The 16,362-nt window shown below is 40.9% G+C and overlaps 1 protein-coding gene across 1 annotated transcript; it reads right to left on the bottom strand.

Annotated features, from left to right (window-relative positions):
* Positions 1-200: 200 nt before the first annotated feature.
* arhgef16 (Rho guanine nucleotide exchange factor (GEF) 16) lies at positions 201-15,340 on the bottom strand. The gene is made up of 15 exons (XM_028582128.1): positions 15,142-15,340; positions 13,400-14,033; positions 12,767-12,818; positions 11,613-11,776; positions 11,098-11,154; positions 7,408-7,568; positions 6,170-6,322; positions 5,951-6,080; positions 5,207-5,281; positions 4,994-5,086; positions 4,253-4,404; positions 2,382-2,564; positions 1,669-1,739; positions 891-992; positions 201-744 (listed from the first exon to the last, which is right to left on the bottom strand). The coding sequence occupies exons 2-15, from the start codon at positions 13,964-13,966 to the stop codon at positions 605-607; spliced, it is 2,100 nt and encodes a 699-aa protein (XP_028437929.1). The 5' UTR covers positions 13,967-14,033; positions 15,142-15,340; the 3' UTR covers positions 201-604.
* Between the last annotated feature and the right edge of the window lie 1,022 nt (positions 15,341-16,362).

Raw genomic sequence — 16,362 nt, 5'->3', positions numbered from 1 at the left:
CTGCCAAAACTTTAAAACATTTTGGTCAAATTATTTTTTACACCAGTATAAAAAGACCCTTCCCATAATCATGAAATTACAGTGATTGAACAAGAAATGCAACCACCATTTAGCAGTATTATACATGCAACTTTTAAAACTATAATGTATGTAGACAATAGAACAAGTCCTAGACTGCATCTGAAGCTCATTGTTTACTATAGCAAGTAAGTTTAAATTTACATTCACACCAACAAGAAAATAACATAGTGCTGTACAAGTGAAGATGTCCACTGTTGGCCAGTAAGTCCTGCTATTGCAAATGTCTGTTCTTTATTGGCTACACATTTAGAAGATGGACAAAAACACCCTTATACAGTTTTTGGTTGAGATTTAAGTGTTACTACAACCTGTTTTAAACTAATTGGACAGTCTGACAGTAGAATACCAAAACATGGACACTAGCTGGATTCAATCCAGCAACGTTATGGTCACATTGTATTCATCTTGGACCACTGAGATAGCATAAATGGCCATTCTTGGAATGCAGTCTCAACAAAAACTGGACATTGAGAGTCACCAGTCTACTGCAAGGTGTTGTTATTTTGTACATCCTGAGAGTCCCTCAAACATTGGTCTCTTTGCGCAGGCGCTTCATGCGTTGCACATTGTTCTCCATGGCTGTGGGATTGGTGATCTCTGTGGCACAGGTAGCAGGAAACCAGCCTCTCTTTCCATCTCTCATTCTCTCCCCATAGCACCAGGCTAGAAAGAGCAGACAGTTTAAGGTACCTTTTATGCATTCTTGCATGCTTTAGATGACAACTTGACTGCTCATTTGAGCATGAAAGTCTGCTTTTGACGTATTACAGGTAGTGACGGGGCTAAGTGCACACGTAAAGAGACCTCACCTTCCTCTTTCTGCAGCAGGATGACAAGCTCAGCCTGTTGCAGCCCCAACTCATCTGGCTCCTTTGGCATGTAGGCTTTGGTGGCCTCATACTGTGGCAGACCAAAAAAAAAAAAACATTCCCATAATGAAATGTGATTCATTAAACCAAAGATTTTATACAGTATATTTTCCTGTATATCAAGTTTTTTTTTAGCAATATGTATGTGGTTATTGGTGAATTAAGAACCCTGTTGTCAGTACTGAAAAAAAACACATCCTGTATTCACTGCTGAATATCTACACATCACATGACTTCCTGGAATGTGTCATATTCCCCTGGAAAGGCACACCCTTTCATAACGATATCAAATATGCAGAGATACACTCGCTACTAAAAAGGTACTAGAGGTGCTGTACCAGAATGTTTTTTTTTTTTTCCTCCATTTGGAGTCAAATACGGTTATATACAAATTATGTTCTTTAAATGGATTTTAAGTAATTGTAAACTCAAAGTCAGGATCCACATCAATCCAATAAAAAGTTGGTAAATAGTTTAAAATAAAGGAGAACCTATGCAGCTTTGATAGATGTGTGAATAAGATTGCATTTAAAATGGAAAATGTTTTTTGTGCAGCACACTGTTTTCCATGACAAATTAATCATTTACACATAAAGTTAGGAGAACAGACTGTAATTTAAAGATTACACGTACACACTGAAAACTGGTCAGTTTCAGAGTTAACTCAAAGTGTTTTTTAAAGAGTTACTCCCTTGGTAAATGAAGCATGCTTACTTACCGTCTTTACAAGGGGAAACTCCTGCCTGATTGTGTTCTGTAAGAGCAACTATCCAACGTGCCCGGTCCACCCTTGGCAACAGAAACAAACAAGCACTGTTAAAGAGGACTCCAAAGCCACTGTTCCGAGTATTGTACGTGTGATAACACACAAGTCGGTTTCTTGTGAGTGGACTAAATCCGTAGGAGTATTTTAGGTTGCCATTAAAACTTCTGTCAGTAGAGGGAGCCACACGCAAACACCTAATCTGGTTTACAGTAGGGTTTTTCCAGGAGCTATGATGGCATGAGGTTCCACTACAGCCTCACAGCAGGGGATAGCTGCCCCTAGCCATGCTGCAGGACCACGGCCAACCCGTGACGGTCTCCTCCCTTTAACCATGTCGAAAACCCCTACACATCTTACAATTGAATGTGATTTGGAATTAAGCACAACAAGACCAAGTTTCCTAAAGGCCACCTTAACCATAACCATCAATATTCAGTGGTAGCAAGAGTGTGTTTGCATTTATGTATGGACTGGTATTTGACAGAAAGAGATCCGATGTTCAGTAAAATGATCCAAGTGTCCCTCCCTCCAGGTGAAATTAATATAATAATACTGATATATACTTAAACCTTGTGTTTAAATATAAATTCCCACTTGAGGAATAACAACTATATACAGTATGTAATGTACAGTTCATGGCTGACGGGAGCTGAAAGCAGCGGTACCTGGACTCGGCCACCAGGGTCATCCGCTCTGCTTTCCCATCGCTGTTCTTGCTCATCAGCAGCCTGAAGGAAAGAGAGCAGCTGGGGCTGTTTTTGGGAGGCGAAGATGTCCGTCCTTCTGCATCCTCCCCAACCTCCACATTTTCCAGAGTAGCGTAGTCCATCACCACAAAGCTCTCTTCACTGGATAAACAAATCGTTTTTACTCACATTTTCTTTTTACAGGATATCTTTAATCAAAGTGTGCAGGAGCATTCACAGAAATGTCATTTTAAATGACCATTTTTACACATTATAGTGTAGCTAAACCCAGCTACTCTTTTACTGTGTATGTGTGTACTATTGACAAATTCAAACCACATTCCTTTACTATCTGCTAATAGCATTTCCTATATATATTATCACCTGAAGACTGGGCCCCAGTGTCAACTAACAACCCTGAAATGACTCCAGTGTTGTGGGCAGCTCCTTCTTCTAGGTTGACATTGTTTGGTTTCTCCCTAACTCAAAACAGAGAGCTTTTAGTCTGTCGAGCTGACATGCTGAATGCAAGATTAAAGAATCTCAAGTATGCACGCACCACATCCATGCTCTCTCCTTTCTCTGTCCCCTTCCTCTCCTCATTTCACTCTGTTTCTCATGTTCCCTGCCTGCTAGCAGCTGGACCTACTCAGTGTCCACATGAGCTACCAGGAATAGCCCACAAAGCTCATAAAATGCTTCATAATCAGGTTGGAGTTCTGAAGTTTGACATCTCTAGCAGCCCCCATTTTATCAGATGTATGACTAGTTTCTTTCATTATCTAAAGTGAGAGCGATTTGATCTGTTAAAGAAGGTTTTCATTTGGAAATTCACAATGCATTATGTACATTAGCTTCCTGCTCTGGTGCCTTTGCTTCTAATGCCAGACTACTCTTCAACAGGATATTACAGGAGGCTGAATGCATCTTAAGTGATTTTATTAGATTTGATCTTAAAGGGACAGTTCACCCCAAAATCGTCAATCTAGATTCTAGATTGTTTAAGTGCGAGTTGCCCAGTGTTGGAGATATCAGCCGTAGAGATGTCTGCCCTCTCTCCAGTAGAATGGAACTAGAGGACACTCCGCTTGTGCTGTTTAAAGCACCAAAAAATACATGTGAAAAACTCAACAGCAATGTCTCTTTCCAGAAATCATAACTCGGTTACTCAAGATAATCCACGGACTTGATTGTGAGTAGTTTCATGGAGGAACAAATTTCTTTCTACCGAACTACACCCGCCAACTGCATCACTGCGCAGCAGGAAGTGTACTCATGGAGGAGAGGCCCGTCTTCCTCGGCTTAGCTGTAGCTGTAGCTAATAGATACTGCTAGCTCACCTGAGCTATGAGGATGCCATTAATGCTTACATCTCACGCTGTCACAAGCCTCTCATCAATGAGTACGCTTCCTTCTGAGCAGTGATAGGAATGGCGGTTGTAGTTGGGTAGAAAGAAAATAGTTCCTCCATGAAACTGTTCACAACCAGGTCATCATTTCTGGAAAGAGACACTGCTGGTAAGCTTTTCAAATGTATTTTTTGGAAATTTGAGCACCACAAGCTGAGTGCCGAAGGCAGACACCTCTACAGCCGATATCGCCAACACTGTCTTGGCAACTCCCAACAAAACAATCTAGATTGATAAATAGCACTATAACAGGTATAAGGAAATACAACCATTGTGATTATGTTGACATACCAGAGAATATCTGCAGATATTTGCGTGAATTCATATGAAAATGTCAGTTACGTCCGTCAGTCAAAGATTTGTAAAAACCTTTTCCCACAAAACATTATTTTAGGCTTTATGTGAATAATATTCATAACACTGTATTTTAGTCCTACTGACCTCTTCTTCTTGGTGATGATCAGTACATCATTGAAGAGAAACAGGTAGTAGCTCCTGTTGCTGAAAGCCCTCCAGATGCTCAGCTCTTCAGTGCCGAAGGCTAGCTCACCACGCTTCTTCAGCCACCGCGACGACGACACCAGAGGAAATGGCTGTGAGGACACAAGAGTTATCAGTCCAGGTTAGTAAAGTGACTCTGCTGCGTCATTACTACATGAGGGGAATCAATCCAAAGCTTTATCCAAGTTACATTATGTTCCTTGCATTTTACAGTACATTTACATGTACGGTGGGTATGCATACCTATCATATTTCGTCATGAGTTATTTTGTACCCACCACTTCTTTTGAAAACCTCAAGCTCAATTTAGTTAAAAAAAAAAAAATAAAGTTCATAACACATAATTCTTGAGCGACAGATGCCAACAAATCCACAAAAAATGTCTATCCCCACAAGGCAGGCACAGCCGTTGTGCTGCTGCGCTGGCTACACCTTTTCCTTTCGTAGCTCCCCTCTCCGAGTCTGATGTCACATTGTCAACATGGTACATGGATACATGAAGCAGAACATAGGTCATATGTCTAATGCTTTTTGAAAACTTAAGGCTTTCTTCATCATAAAACGTGTGACATCACATTTCTGTATACATTTTTATTCATTTACATTAAGCTACAGGACAGCATATTTCAAAAGCCGACCTGCGCAAAAAAAAAAAAATGCCAACAACAAACTAAAACTTGCCTTAATTTTACCAAAATGTAAAAGTTTCTGGATGGTGTACATCTGCTCTGTCCTCTCCATTCGCCGAGCTCCATCATTGCAGCTATTGACCAACTGGTGAAATAATACAAATGACAACAACGACATCATGATAATCACAACCTTAAAAACACTTCATAGTTCACTCTCAAGTAAGAAACGTAGGGCTGAAGAGTGCCTTCTCAACATCTCTACCTTGCTGATGGCGTGCAGCGCCCAAACAGCAGCAAAGTGCTCTGCTGTCGTGTCTGGAGTTTTCTGGCTGATCGTCTGTGAGGAGAAAACAAAAAGGTATGACATTTTCACACTACCAATTATGTACTTCAGTAGACAAAACAACCTTCTGCACCACAGTACATGCCACTAAGCTGAATCTGGAGTTCCTTTTATAAATAACAAAAAATAAAATAGTTTTATAAAGACATAATTGAATAACATGCAGATAATGTGGTGAATGCATGCTTAATTGTTGATTTTTCTTCATGTCTGTGCTTAGAACTGCTCTGCGAGTTTGCACATATCAAGAAAATGGCTACAATGGGTGCTGCTTGGCTGTGTTTTGTTGCTTGCATGGCTACGTGTACTGAATGTGGATATTGTTGATGTACAGTATTAATGCACTAATGTCTTGCCGCTTCCTGTTGCTCTGCATGACATCTTGTTGTCTTCGGTCAGTAAATGTTAACCCGTCTTTCTGTTTTCTGATGCTCTGGTCTCAAAACATCTCAACAAAGGACTACAGTAGGAAATTAGCTGGCTGGCTAACTCTGGCACATTTACAGAAATGTGGATTACTGTCTGTTCTACTTAAAAAAATAAAATAAAATAATAATGGAAAAAGGAAGGAAAAACCGATAAAGCGGCCCTCAGGCTCCTATTTTGAGCTGCTGTGTGTTTTCCAATGAGTTGTTCATATACGAAAGTAAAGGTTGAACTGACATCCAGCAGCAGTGGCAGTCTGGTGACTCGCTGCATGGGAAGGATGAGGAAAGAGATCATGGGCAGGCCTCCGCATTCACTGCTTCCTTCAATCTGTTTCAGGGCCTCTTTGAACGCAGCGTTACTGGTCCTAAAAGACGGAAAGAAAGAGGGAAGTTTAACTCGTGCTGCCGTGTTAGTGCAGAAACTCATCTTGTTACGGTTTGTTCTGCTGCTCACAGCAGCTTCTGCAGCGTCCTCTGCTGGAAGGTCTCGTTGGAGCAGTAGACGATGTAGGGCTCAAAGTGGTGGGCAGCGTGATTCTGAACAATATCGCTAATGTCCCGGATCACTGGGTTGTCATGGTGACGCCGTTCAAGGTCTTCAAAAAACCTGAAAATGGAGAGAGAGAGGGAGGTTGGTAAAGAAGTGAAAGGACTGTTTTTCCACCCACAGACACTTTTACTTTTAATTAGTAGTAACAGCAGTTAGTAACATTCTCAGACAAGCACATAGTGTATGAAGTGTTTGGCTCTAGTTGGACAATGCATGAGTTACACTATTGTGTTATGGCTGCTGTAATATGTTTTATTTGTTCTTTGTTTTGTGCAAAGTGGAGAATGTTGTATGTGGACATTGGACCGGATGCTGTGGAATTAAATAGTTGTATTTGTGTCATGTAATTCCGTGTGGGATGGGCCACTTAGTGGCATGACACGTAAATAAAAATATCAGTCAATCAATCAAAATCTCAATCTAACGTGAATTTACAACAAATTGTTACCTTGGGGTTATAAGGTTTTATCTGACTTTATCAAAATCAAGTTAGTAAAGTATACATACTGTATTAGAGTGTTTACATTCTGGTGTCTCTTAAACTTAAGCCGTGTTTGTTTTAATGTTAACTAATGTTTCTAACTGTTGTGTCAACGGAAGGAGACATTTTTGAGCCGAAAACAAACTGAGGCACCTTCTGCCTTCTAGTTTTACAAATCTTGTTTTACTTGAAAACAGAGAACAAGATGATCAAAGATAGAAGGTTACTTCTTGTCTTGCTGCTAAAACTGGATCTATTTTTATTCAAAACAATGTATCCAGTATTGCACAGAGCAACACAGGCTGCTTTCAAGCACATTATCATCTCAAAGCCAGGGAATACAGAGGAGCTAAGCAGCAGAACCAGTTTGGCTAGCATGTTTTAACATGTTGATGGAACCAGCAGGATACTAAAGACATGCTAAGGGCAAATACTCTACCTGAAACAGTAACTCAATGCATTTTCTGTTTGGAACCACAAACCATTAAACTCTATGACAAAACACTCAATTCAGCCTCTTTTAAAATCTTTTGATACTGTATTCCGATAATCAGTCCATTACACTGCTTCACACACTGAAAGCATCGGATCCTTTTTTTTGGTATGAGGCCCTGAACCTCCCCCACAAATAGTTCACACACACACACACGCTCACGCTCACAGTTTGCTGACTTGGTGAATGACAGAGATGTTGGAGAAGAGGTGGTGGTGCTCTGTGGCCGTCATTGTTTTCCTCAGAGCTTCACTACTCTTGAAGTGACGCACCAGGATGCCCAGGCTGTGCAGGTACGAATGCTCTGATGTGATGATCTCAAAAATGGCCTGTCAAATGATCACACAAACCCAAATAAGTGGATAAAGTGCATGTGAAGGAGCAACTCACATTTGCAACATGTACTTTCTTTTTTTAGCTTTAACTTAGAAAATAAAAAACCTCTGTGGTGCTCTTACTTTTCTCTGATAGTCTATTATTTTTGAATGAAGGTTTTTAAATTTACTTTATATTAGGGAAACCCACGTTTCTTTAACCTGCTATTTCACCTCTGGGTTAGTCTATATCCTCGACGTTCCACTTCCGGGATTGCTCCGGTGCCGCAGGACATTTTTTTCCCCTTTCACTTTCTTTGTGTTGGAATTTTAATTTCTGGTGGATTTATGAGGATTATGGTTGACTGCTCCTCAGATCTCTGCAGGGTAAATTGAAAAAGCTAGCTAAACTATATGTTAAGTCTGAGTTTTCTCTTGCACGACTACTTTACAGCGGCTCCGTGCAGAGCTTGACGATTGTGATTGATTTAAAGAAATGCCAATAAACCAGAGCACGTTTTTCTCCCATCCTGCAATGCTGTGTGGACTAGCCAGACCCTCCTCCGCTCTGCAGCGAGTAGATGGTATGGCAAAGCGAGACTACCTCTGGGTAATTTGGGGATTTCCTACATTTCTCAGAATTTCCTTTAACAACATCCAGATTAATGGCCTCTACTTTCTGCACTTAAATGTAGGGTTTACTCAGAGAGGAATAGAAGCGGCAGCTAATTTAATTTGCAGCCAGGGGAGTCTAGGCACTCTCCGTTGACTTGCGAGCTGGAAAAACCAAACTCTAATCAAGCCAATCACATTGTGTATAGAGTCGGTGGGCGGGCTTATGGCTGCTGCTGGGAACAGCGGTCTTCTGGAAGACTTGCGGAGTTCAGCTTTTCTTTGAGAAATGAACGGCACTGAACTCATTCTTAAAAAAAAGAAGATGTGTTCGGAGTTTTGCCGACCAGATACAGCAAAAGTTTAATCCATCAACTAGCTTTGCTACCTTGTTCGTTGCTCTGCTTGGTTGTAGCGCTATCCGATTGCGTGCAGAGGGAATTTGAAAGACAACCGTTTATCCCGCCCCTCGGATTGAGCCCTGTCTATGGTGAGTTCCCAGACCCAACATCTTGATGCTTGTCAGGCTAAGCCGCTAAAGTTTGTGGTCAGGATCTTAGGTAAGCCATCAGGTAGCGAGGATACATCTTGCACACCGCTTCACATCCTGTCTGGTGAAGTGGCTCACACAGGATCAAAGGCTAACTTAAAGGTCCCATGGCATGAAAATTTCACTTTGAGGTTTTTTTAACATTAATATGAGTTCCCCCAGCCTGCCTATGGTCCCCCAGTGGCTAGAAATGGTGATAGGTGTAAACCGAGCTCTGGGTATCCTGCTCTGACTTTGAGAAAATGAAAGCTCAGATGGGCCGATCTGGAATCTTCTCCTTATGAGGTCATAAGGAGCAAGGTTACCTCCCCTTTCTCTGCTTTGCCCGCCCAGAGAATTTTGGCCCGCCCATGAGAAAGCGAGAGACATCATGGCTTGAAAACAAGCAAAGTGGCAGTTGGTCAAGGCCACACCCCCACCCTCCACCTTGCCCCCCCCTCTTCAATAGCATTTAAAGCTACAGACACAGAAATGGCACAGTCTAAGGAAAGCTCATTATGGGACTGGCTAATAGTGGCTGTAATTCTGCACCAAGGCTGAATTTCGGGAAAGACACTTCCGATACAGTATTAGGGGACCACTGAGGCCTATATAAAAGCATCCAAAAGCAGCATGTCGAGGGACCTTTAAGAACACTACTGTCATCCAACATTGATGTTTCACACTAAAAGCTCAAAACATCACTAAAGAATAGTAAATAAAAGTCTGCCTGGTGAACCTGGTAAAGCGCTGCTTTGTATGAGCTAATGTGGGGCAACCTTATTCACCGCTCGCATCTTCCTGATATTACAGCATGTCCACTTGAAAAGCAGTATGTTTAGTTCATCTCATTTAGCCCTAAACTTTAGCTAAATGTTTAAATGTCCCCAAAAAGAAGCATTAAAGTTGTCATCATGGATGCAAATCTGAAGCACACTGCTTGAGCACTAAACTAAACCCATGAGAGGGACTAAAAGTACAAAAGAGCGAGACAAGTACCTGCTCAGCAGACTGACTGAGTGTGATCACACTGGCAGGGTGTGGCTATATTCAGAGTTTACTATTGCACACAGGATGGACCTTTGGTATTGACACAATATCTGTTGTTAGACTGCTAGTATAGACACATTACAAAAGAGGAAAGCCACCCTTAGATCGTGTTACACCATCATGTCACAGACGAAACAATTAGGTTTCGGTCTTAGTCAATATACTGATGTTCAATTCTAGGAGTTATTTTGTAATTAAATGTAACCGGCTTTGTTGTTATGGGTCTGTGGTTTGAAATTTAGTTTCTATATTATAACTTTTTTTACATTCCCGTTCTCACTGCTACTGGAACATGGACACATGAGACCACCTCCAAATGTGTTTTTTGAGATCGGATCTCAATGCACCCTGAGAGTGTTTTCACCTGAACTTAGAGCGGTCCACTTGTGAGCCGATCACTCAGATCGGATTTTAATACCAGGTGGAAACAGGGAAAGATGAGTTCTTCGAACTTGTTGCCAGATAATGTTGGCAGGTGTGGGATGAAAATCACACAAGTGTAAAGTATATTTTTAAGACACTTAATTTCTCTGAAGATGTAATCAAGAGTCAGGAGTATCTAGGCTTGGTTCTGAATTTGTAACACAAAGCCTGTATGTGTGTCCATTAAAAGGAGTGGGCATTAAAAGAGGCAAGTGAGGTCTAATGAAAGACGCTTTTGAGATATGAAATGTAGAATCCTTTGTTTTTAGAGCTTGACCAATAGAAGGGACTAAAAGTCAGGATATCTTGGCCTCTGCTAAATCTTCTTTTTTAGTTTGTTACTTCTAAGTCCCTGATATTATGGGAAGTGCAACACTAAATCACTGGAGTACATCTTTGATAATTACCATTAATGATAACTGCCCAAGGTTTTTATTATTCCAGTAACTGTCTTTATGGTAATCACATGCTATGGCTGATTTTCCTCTGCAACTCAGTGGCAGAAACAAATATGTAAACAGAAACCAAACAACGCTGCTTAAAGTTTGGGTTTCTTAAATTGCACATTTGTTGCTGAAATATCATAATGTTGCCATTGCCACTAACTTGAAATGTCTTATGGTTGCATCTCATTCTAACGTTTAAAGTCTACAGTCTATGAAAAAAGTTGGTATCTGTGCCTCTTATAATAGGTTTATCTCCCTGATGCTGAGTGTAGTTTTTAGTGGGGTTTTTAAATTGAGATTTATTTTAGTATTGAAACATGGTCTGCAATTGTGTGGCATCAGAGCTGTACGGCTTCCTATAGCACATTATTCCATTCTGGGACATTTCTTTTTAGGCATAGAAAGACTAATAAATAAATAAATAAATAAATATCTCTATATCTCAATAGAGGCATACTTGGCACGCATACCTGCACACACTTACCTCTTGTCTCTTTCGCTCCTGAGGTGAGATCAATGTCAGGATACCTGTGTCCCTCACCTTTGTAAGAGATACAAAGAAAAAACGTATACAGCAGAATGCGGAGCTTAACATATTTAAAATAGAGCTTGTTTTTAAAATTGGTGTTTGCAAACGACTTTAGCCTCCAACTCAGTGGATATTTTGACATCTAGACCAAACGTAGCCAGCATTTCCACAAAGGGTCATGGAGCGTAGGAGTTTATGTAGCAGTGAAACATGTAAGAAAACTGTAAGCTTTTATATTGCAACATTTTGAACAAAATGAAAAATTCAGCTGAAGGTAAAGAGGAAGAAAGACATTGGCTGTCAGTGTTTTCTGTCAAAGGAAGTGATGACTGAGATGGAATTATGTATTAGTACACTTGTATAATTATAACTATTACATTATCAATTTAAACACCTTTGCAGAATTCGACTTCACACTTTTTTATTGCTCTCAATGCTTACATCCGATGTCAGTGCAGTTAGAGGTTTACCTGTGGCAGCTGGCTCCAGGTGAGTTGTGCCGGCCGGTAGCTCTTCACTACGATGCCCTGGTCCTCCACGGGAGACTCCACCACCACAAAGTCATCCAGTAGCTCATCCTGGTTGGCGGGCTGCAGCCCTCGCTCACGGATCTCCTGGTAGAGGCACGGTGTAGCTGAGGGTCGCATCAACAAACACCACTTAAGTTTCAATCCAGAGTCTCAGCGTGCATTTTGGAATTTGGATTCACGTGACTTTTTACATCACACAGACAATACTCATGACTATAAAAGCTGTAAAACACTGCAAATTCTTCAAAATCACAGTGAAATGTGTCTCTCACAACAAGCTTATGTATATAGGATTCTGATGTTTGCACCCATAAATCTGTCAGATGTATTGAAAGAAGTTTATTGTAGTTAATTTGTCAAGTGTAAAAAATGAAGAGCAAAAGTAGAGTTGGTATGTGTCAACATAATAACATAAGCCTAAACCCTAAGGGAGGTGAGAATGAAAATGAATAAAAAAATGCTGATATGGAGTTAGATTTAAATGCAGGTTTCTGCCTGCAGTGTGTGTGTGTATCATGAAATGATACAGAGACCATTCAGTTAGTGAAAGGTTTGATTCTCTTAGTTAAATGTGCAGGTGAAAGCTGATTATGAATTTATTCTTTTTTTTTTTTTTAAATCTTTCCTAAGATGACCGCTCTTACATCTTCCATTTTTTAAAGGCAGCCCCAGTGAGATATCAGCTCTAAAAGTGGACAAACAAATACTCAATTAAAGCATCTCAAGTCTGCATAATTATTACTTGGAAATTACTCAAGTTAAAACTGGAGAAGCGGTATTGTCTGAAGGTACAGGACATCAAATGTCAACACTCAAGACTCAACAATCTGACATTTAGCATTCTGGGATCGTTCAGAGTGAATAATTTCCTGTTCTGTTCTCTCCTGTTGCCTCAAGAGATCTTCTCTTTCGACACAGACTTTATTGCACCCACAAACCAAGTTCAGTTGTTTTTACATTTCCATAGAGAAATTCAACACAAAATTGCTTTGCAACCCAATAAAAAATAAAATAAACATAGTTATTTCCCATCTATTTGTAGTACTGTTGCCAAATTTAAAGAAGTGGACTGGGTGACACATCAATGAACATACCATCTTTGAAGGACCCATGTTGGTTCTGGTTCCTCTTTCTCCCCAGGAATCGCTAGAAGGGAGACAGCAGTGCAGCCTAAGTTTAACACTGTGTAATCCATGTGCCTCAGTAATATTCAGTTTTTATTAGAGCTTTTTTTTTCTCCAAAAATTAATTCTCTCTTCAGCACTGCCTCTTTTTTCAATCCTTAAATGAAGAGTTTTAAAATACACTGGTAAAAAAAAAAAAAAAAAAAAAAAAATATGGGGACTTCCTCAACACTGGCACTGGTCTGGAAGATAGGAAACAGTTGTGGAAACATAGCATCATCACTATGACTAAATGAGAATTTGATAGAGGTCACCCAATGTTATTGGCCATGCTGGCTGTGGACTATGAGGTTATTAGAACAACAAAACTGCATCAGCTGGGCTCTGTTTTCATCTGAAGGACATAACTGGCATCAAAAGTGACACTTTCATTGACCAGTTGCTTCTGATCGTCCTCAATTACAAAACACTCCTAAAATCCAACAGATAAGTGGATACAATTATCTTTCTACAATACATCTTCCATTTAATCAACTATGAGTTTATGATAAATGGACAAAGTACTATACTGCCCTTTGGCCCCCAACCCCTTGGCGTATGTACCTTGCGTCCAGTGCTGCGAGATCGACCAGGACTGGCTGCTCGGTCCTCTATGACCGGTTTCAGTGTGGTTGCAGGCCCTTGTTCCGACGCCATGGCTTCAATGTCCAGGGTTGTCACAGCGGCTCTGTATGACTTATTCCTGCGGTTCCTCCTCAAAGCAAAGCCGTCTCCATCACTGTCATAATCCTCCCAGGACAAATCTGGCCCCTGGGTTGAGTGACGGCTCCGGGTTACACTGGTGGAGTTTTCCAGTCCCACTGGGAACGTCACCACTGTGGTGTGGTGGCGGTTTTTAGGCCGACCGGCTAAATACTTTGGTATGAGCTGGTGGGTGCCAACCTTCTGGGCTGCAGGACTCTGGGTGCTCAAAACCACCGGCTGAGGCACCACCAGCCTATCTACTACATCTTCCTGGGGCGTGGATGTTTCAGATTGGGGTGTGGGGGTGCTTTGGGACTGGCAGCAATCATCACCAGGCTCAGATATATGGAGTTCTGTGGAGAAGCGGCTCACCAGAACCAGAGGGGCCTGGTCGCCCATGCAGCTGTCTGACTGCCTGTTGGCCATGGCGTCCTCCCACCGTCACCTCGACACGGTCTACCGAGCTCTTCAGCACTTACAACATTGAAGGAGTCTGAAGAGGAGGGGAAATTACAGCTTTTACATGTATAACCAGAAGAAGTTCAAACTACAGACAGGGAACATGTATAAACTAGCACCTTAAATGGAGACATGGGGGGAAGCATAAGTGTCTCTTATCTGGATGACCCTAAAATACCATGAGTGACCTAAAATGGGGCTCCCAGGACTGCTCGATTATGGAAATAAATCATGATCACGATTATTTTGGTCAATATTGAAAGCACAATTATTTAACACGATTACTAATCAACTTTTGGAAAGATGCTGCAATTACTCAACTTAAAAACAAATTAATAGTGAAAACACTTAGAACTGTGAAAATTCCCTAAACACCTTTCCCATTCAGAACACAAGACAAAAAGCATTCTACTTGCAAAACGTAATGAGCAAAATAATCTTTTTACTCGATTTACTCGGTTTTTGTGATCATTAAGAGCTGAACTCGTAATCGCAATTAAAAGTTCGATTAATTGCACAACCCTAGCTCCCATATCTCTTCCCATTGAGGAAGGGAGCCCAACCATTGATCCGATTCCACACTATTGGACGGAGCAGCAGCCACTTGTGTCAGTCCTCAAACTCATATCAAGGGCCTCGATCAACCCGTGACTCACAGCTCACTCCTTGATCACTTGCCCACACAAAAAGCACACAGAGAATCTGCCTCCAGCAAATCTGTGCGCAACAGAAACTACAAGAAAACTAACTCACACCTTGTCTCTGATCGATACTCCAAACCTGCCCTGTGCAAAGAGCCAATAATGTCAAGTGCAGACACACAGGCACGTTATTATGCAGGTCTAACTCTTATAAACATTTATTGAGTCTTAAAATTACATTCATAACACAATAAAAATAGCTTTAAATTCACTTTTAAAAGACATGGCCTACTGATTATAAACCTAGGCTACAGCTAAATCAGGAATTTGCTTATTTTTTTCTGTTCAGTCGCAGTCTAAATTTCCAATAACTCCGCTGCCTGAAAGACGGATTAGGGTGGGAGCAAAAATGTCTGCCTCCCATTCCCATGGTTCATAACAGCGAGGTGAAACGCAGTTCAGCAAACACCGAAACTTTGAGCAGTTCAACAGCTGCCTTACCTGCGTGAGGTGACCTTTCAAACACCAGCCTTCCTATGAAATAATATGACAACTCAGTCCGGCGGTTCTCGGGCTGTCCGGCTCTATGAGAAGTGCAGCTCTAGCAGCAGATGTAGGCTACTCCTCCGCTCCCCTCTGTCACATATTTCTTCTTACTCACTCACTTCCTCTTCTGTTTGCAGGCGCCCATTAAGCCGTGGTGCTTACGTCACCACAGGTGAGGCGTCAATCAATCACCAAAAAGTGCCAATTTAGAATGAAGCAGGCTTGCAGCTACACACTAAAAAATACTGGGCTGAAAATAACCCAAATTGGGTTATTCCCAACCCAGTACCTGGTTCAATATAGGACAGAACACATGCTGGGTTGTTTTGACTTTTTGAACTGGGTTGAAATTTTAACCCACTATATGGGTTGCTTCGCCTAACCAAAATATGGGTCATTCTGACAACAATGTTGGGTTAATGCAACTCATTACTGGGTCAGGCCCACCAGCTCAAATATTGGGTTAAATTGACACCCTTGTTGGGTTGATATTTGACCCATTCATTTACTTATTCTTTAATCTATAAAATCCCTATATTTTTAATAATAATAATAATAATAATAATAATAATAGACAATGCATACATTTCATTAATGTCACTGATTTTATTGAACAATATTTAATTTACTCATTTAAAAGAGAAAAACTGAAATAACAATAACAAGCCCAATTCCCTTATCACATGAGCGTTTCCAAAGAAGAAACGCATGGGGCCTACATTACCCCTACCTCATTTCAAAATGTGTATCAAATAACTGGACTAATACCAAGCAACAATTATTAACAATAATTCATTGGAGGAGGATCCCAAACTTGAATGTAACCCAACCACTGGGTTAAAATGACCATTGGTTGGGTTATTCAGATCAAGGCACAGTCCAAAACCATAAACCCAACTACTGGGTTACTGAAAGTAACCCAATATGGGTTGAATATACATAATACAGGGTTAAACAGCCTCAACCCAGTGGTTGGGTTAATAAATTAACCCAGTCTAACTCCTTTTTTATCTTCCAACTTCTACTGTTTCTTTCTTTCTTTCTGATGTTGTTATTTCTGTCTAGTGACATGCCTGATTTGCAACACATAGCTCGTTGGCGCCTTCTGGTGATCAACAGGGGGCACTTAAGTGCCTCGTCACTGATTTATTTACGCTGCATGTAGAGAATACATGG

Source organism: Perca flavescens, chromosome 7, assembly GCF_004354835.1.
Source record: "Perca flavescens isolate YP-PL-M2 chromosome 7, PFLA_1.0, whole genome shotgun sequence".
NCBI lineage: Eukaryota > Metazoa > Chordata > Actinopteri > Perciformes > Percidae > Perca > Perca flavescens.
This window is presented reverse-complemented; position numbering and strand designations above follow the sequence as displayed.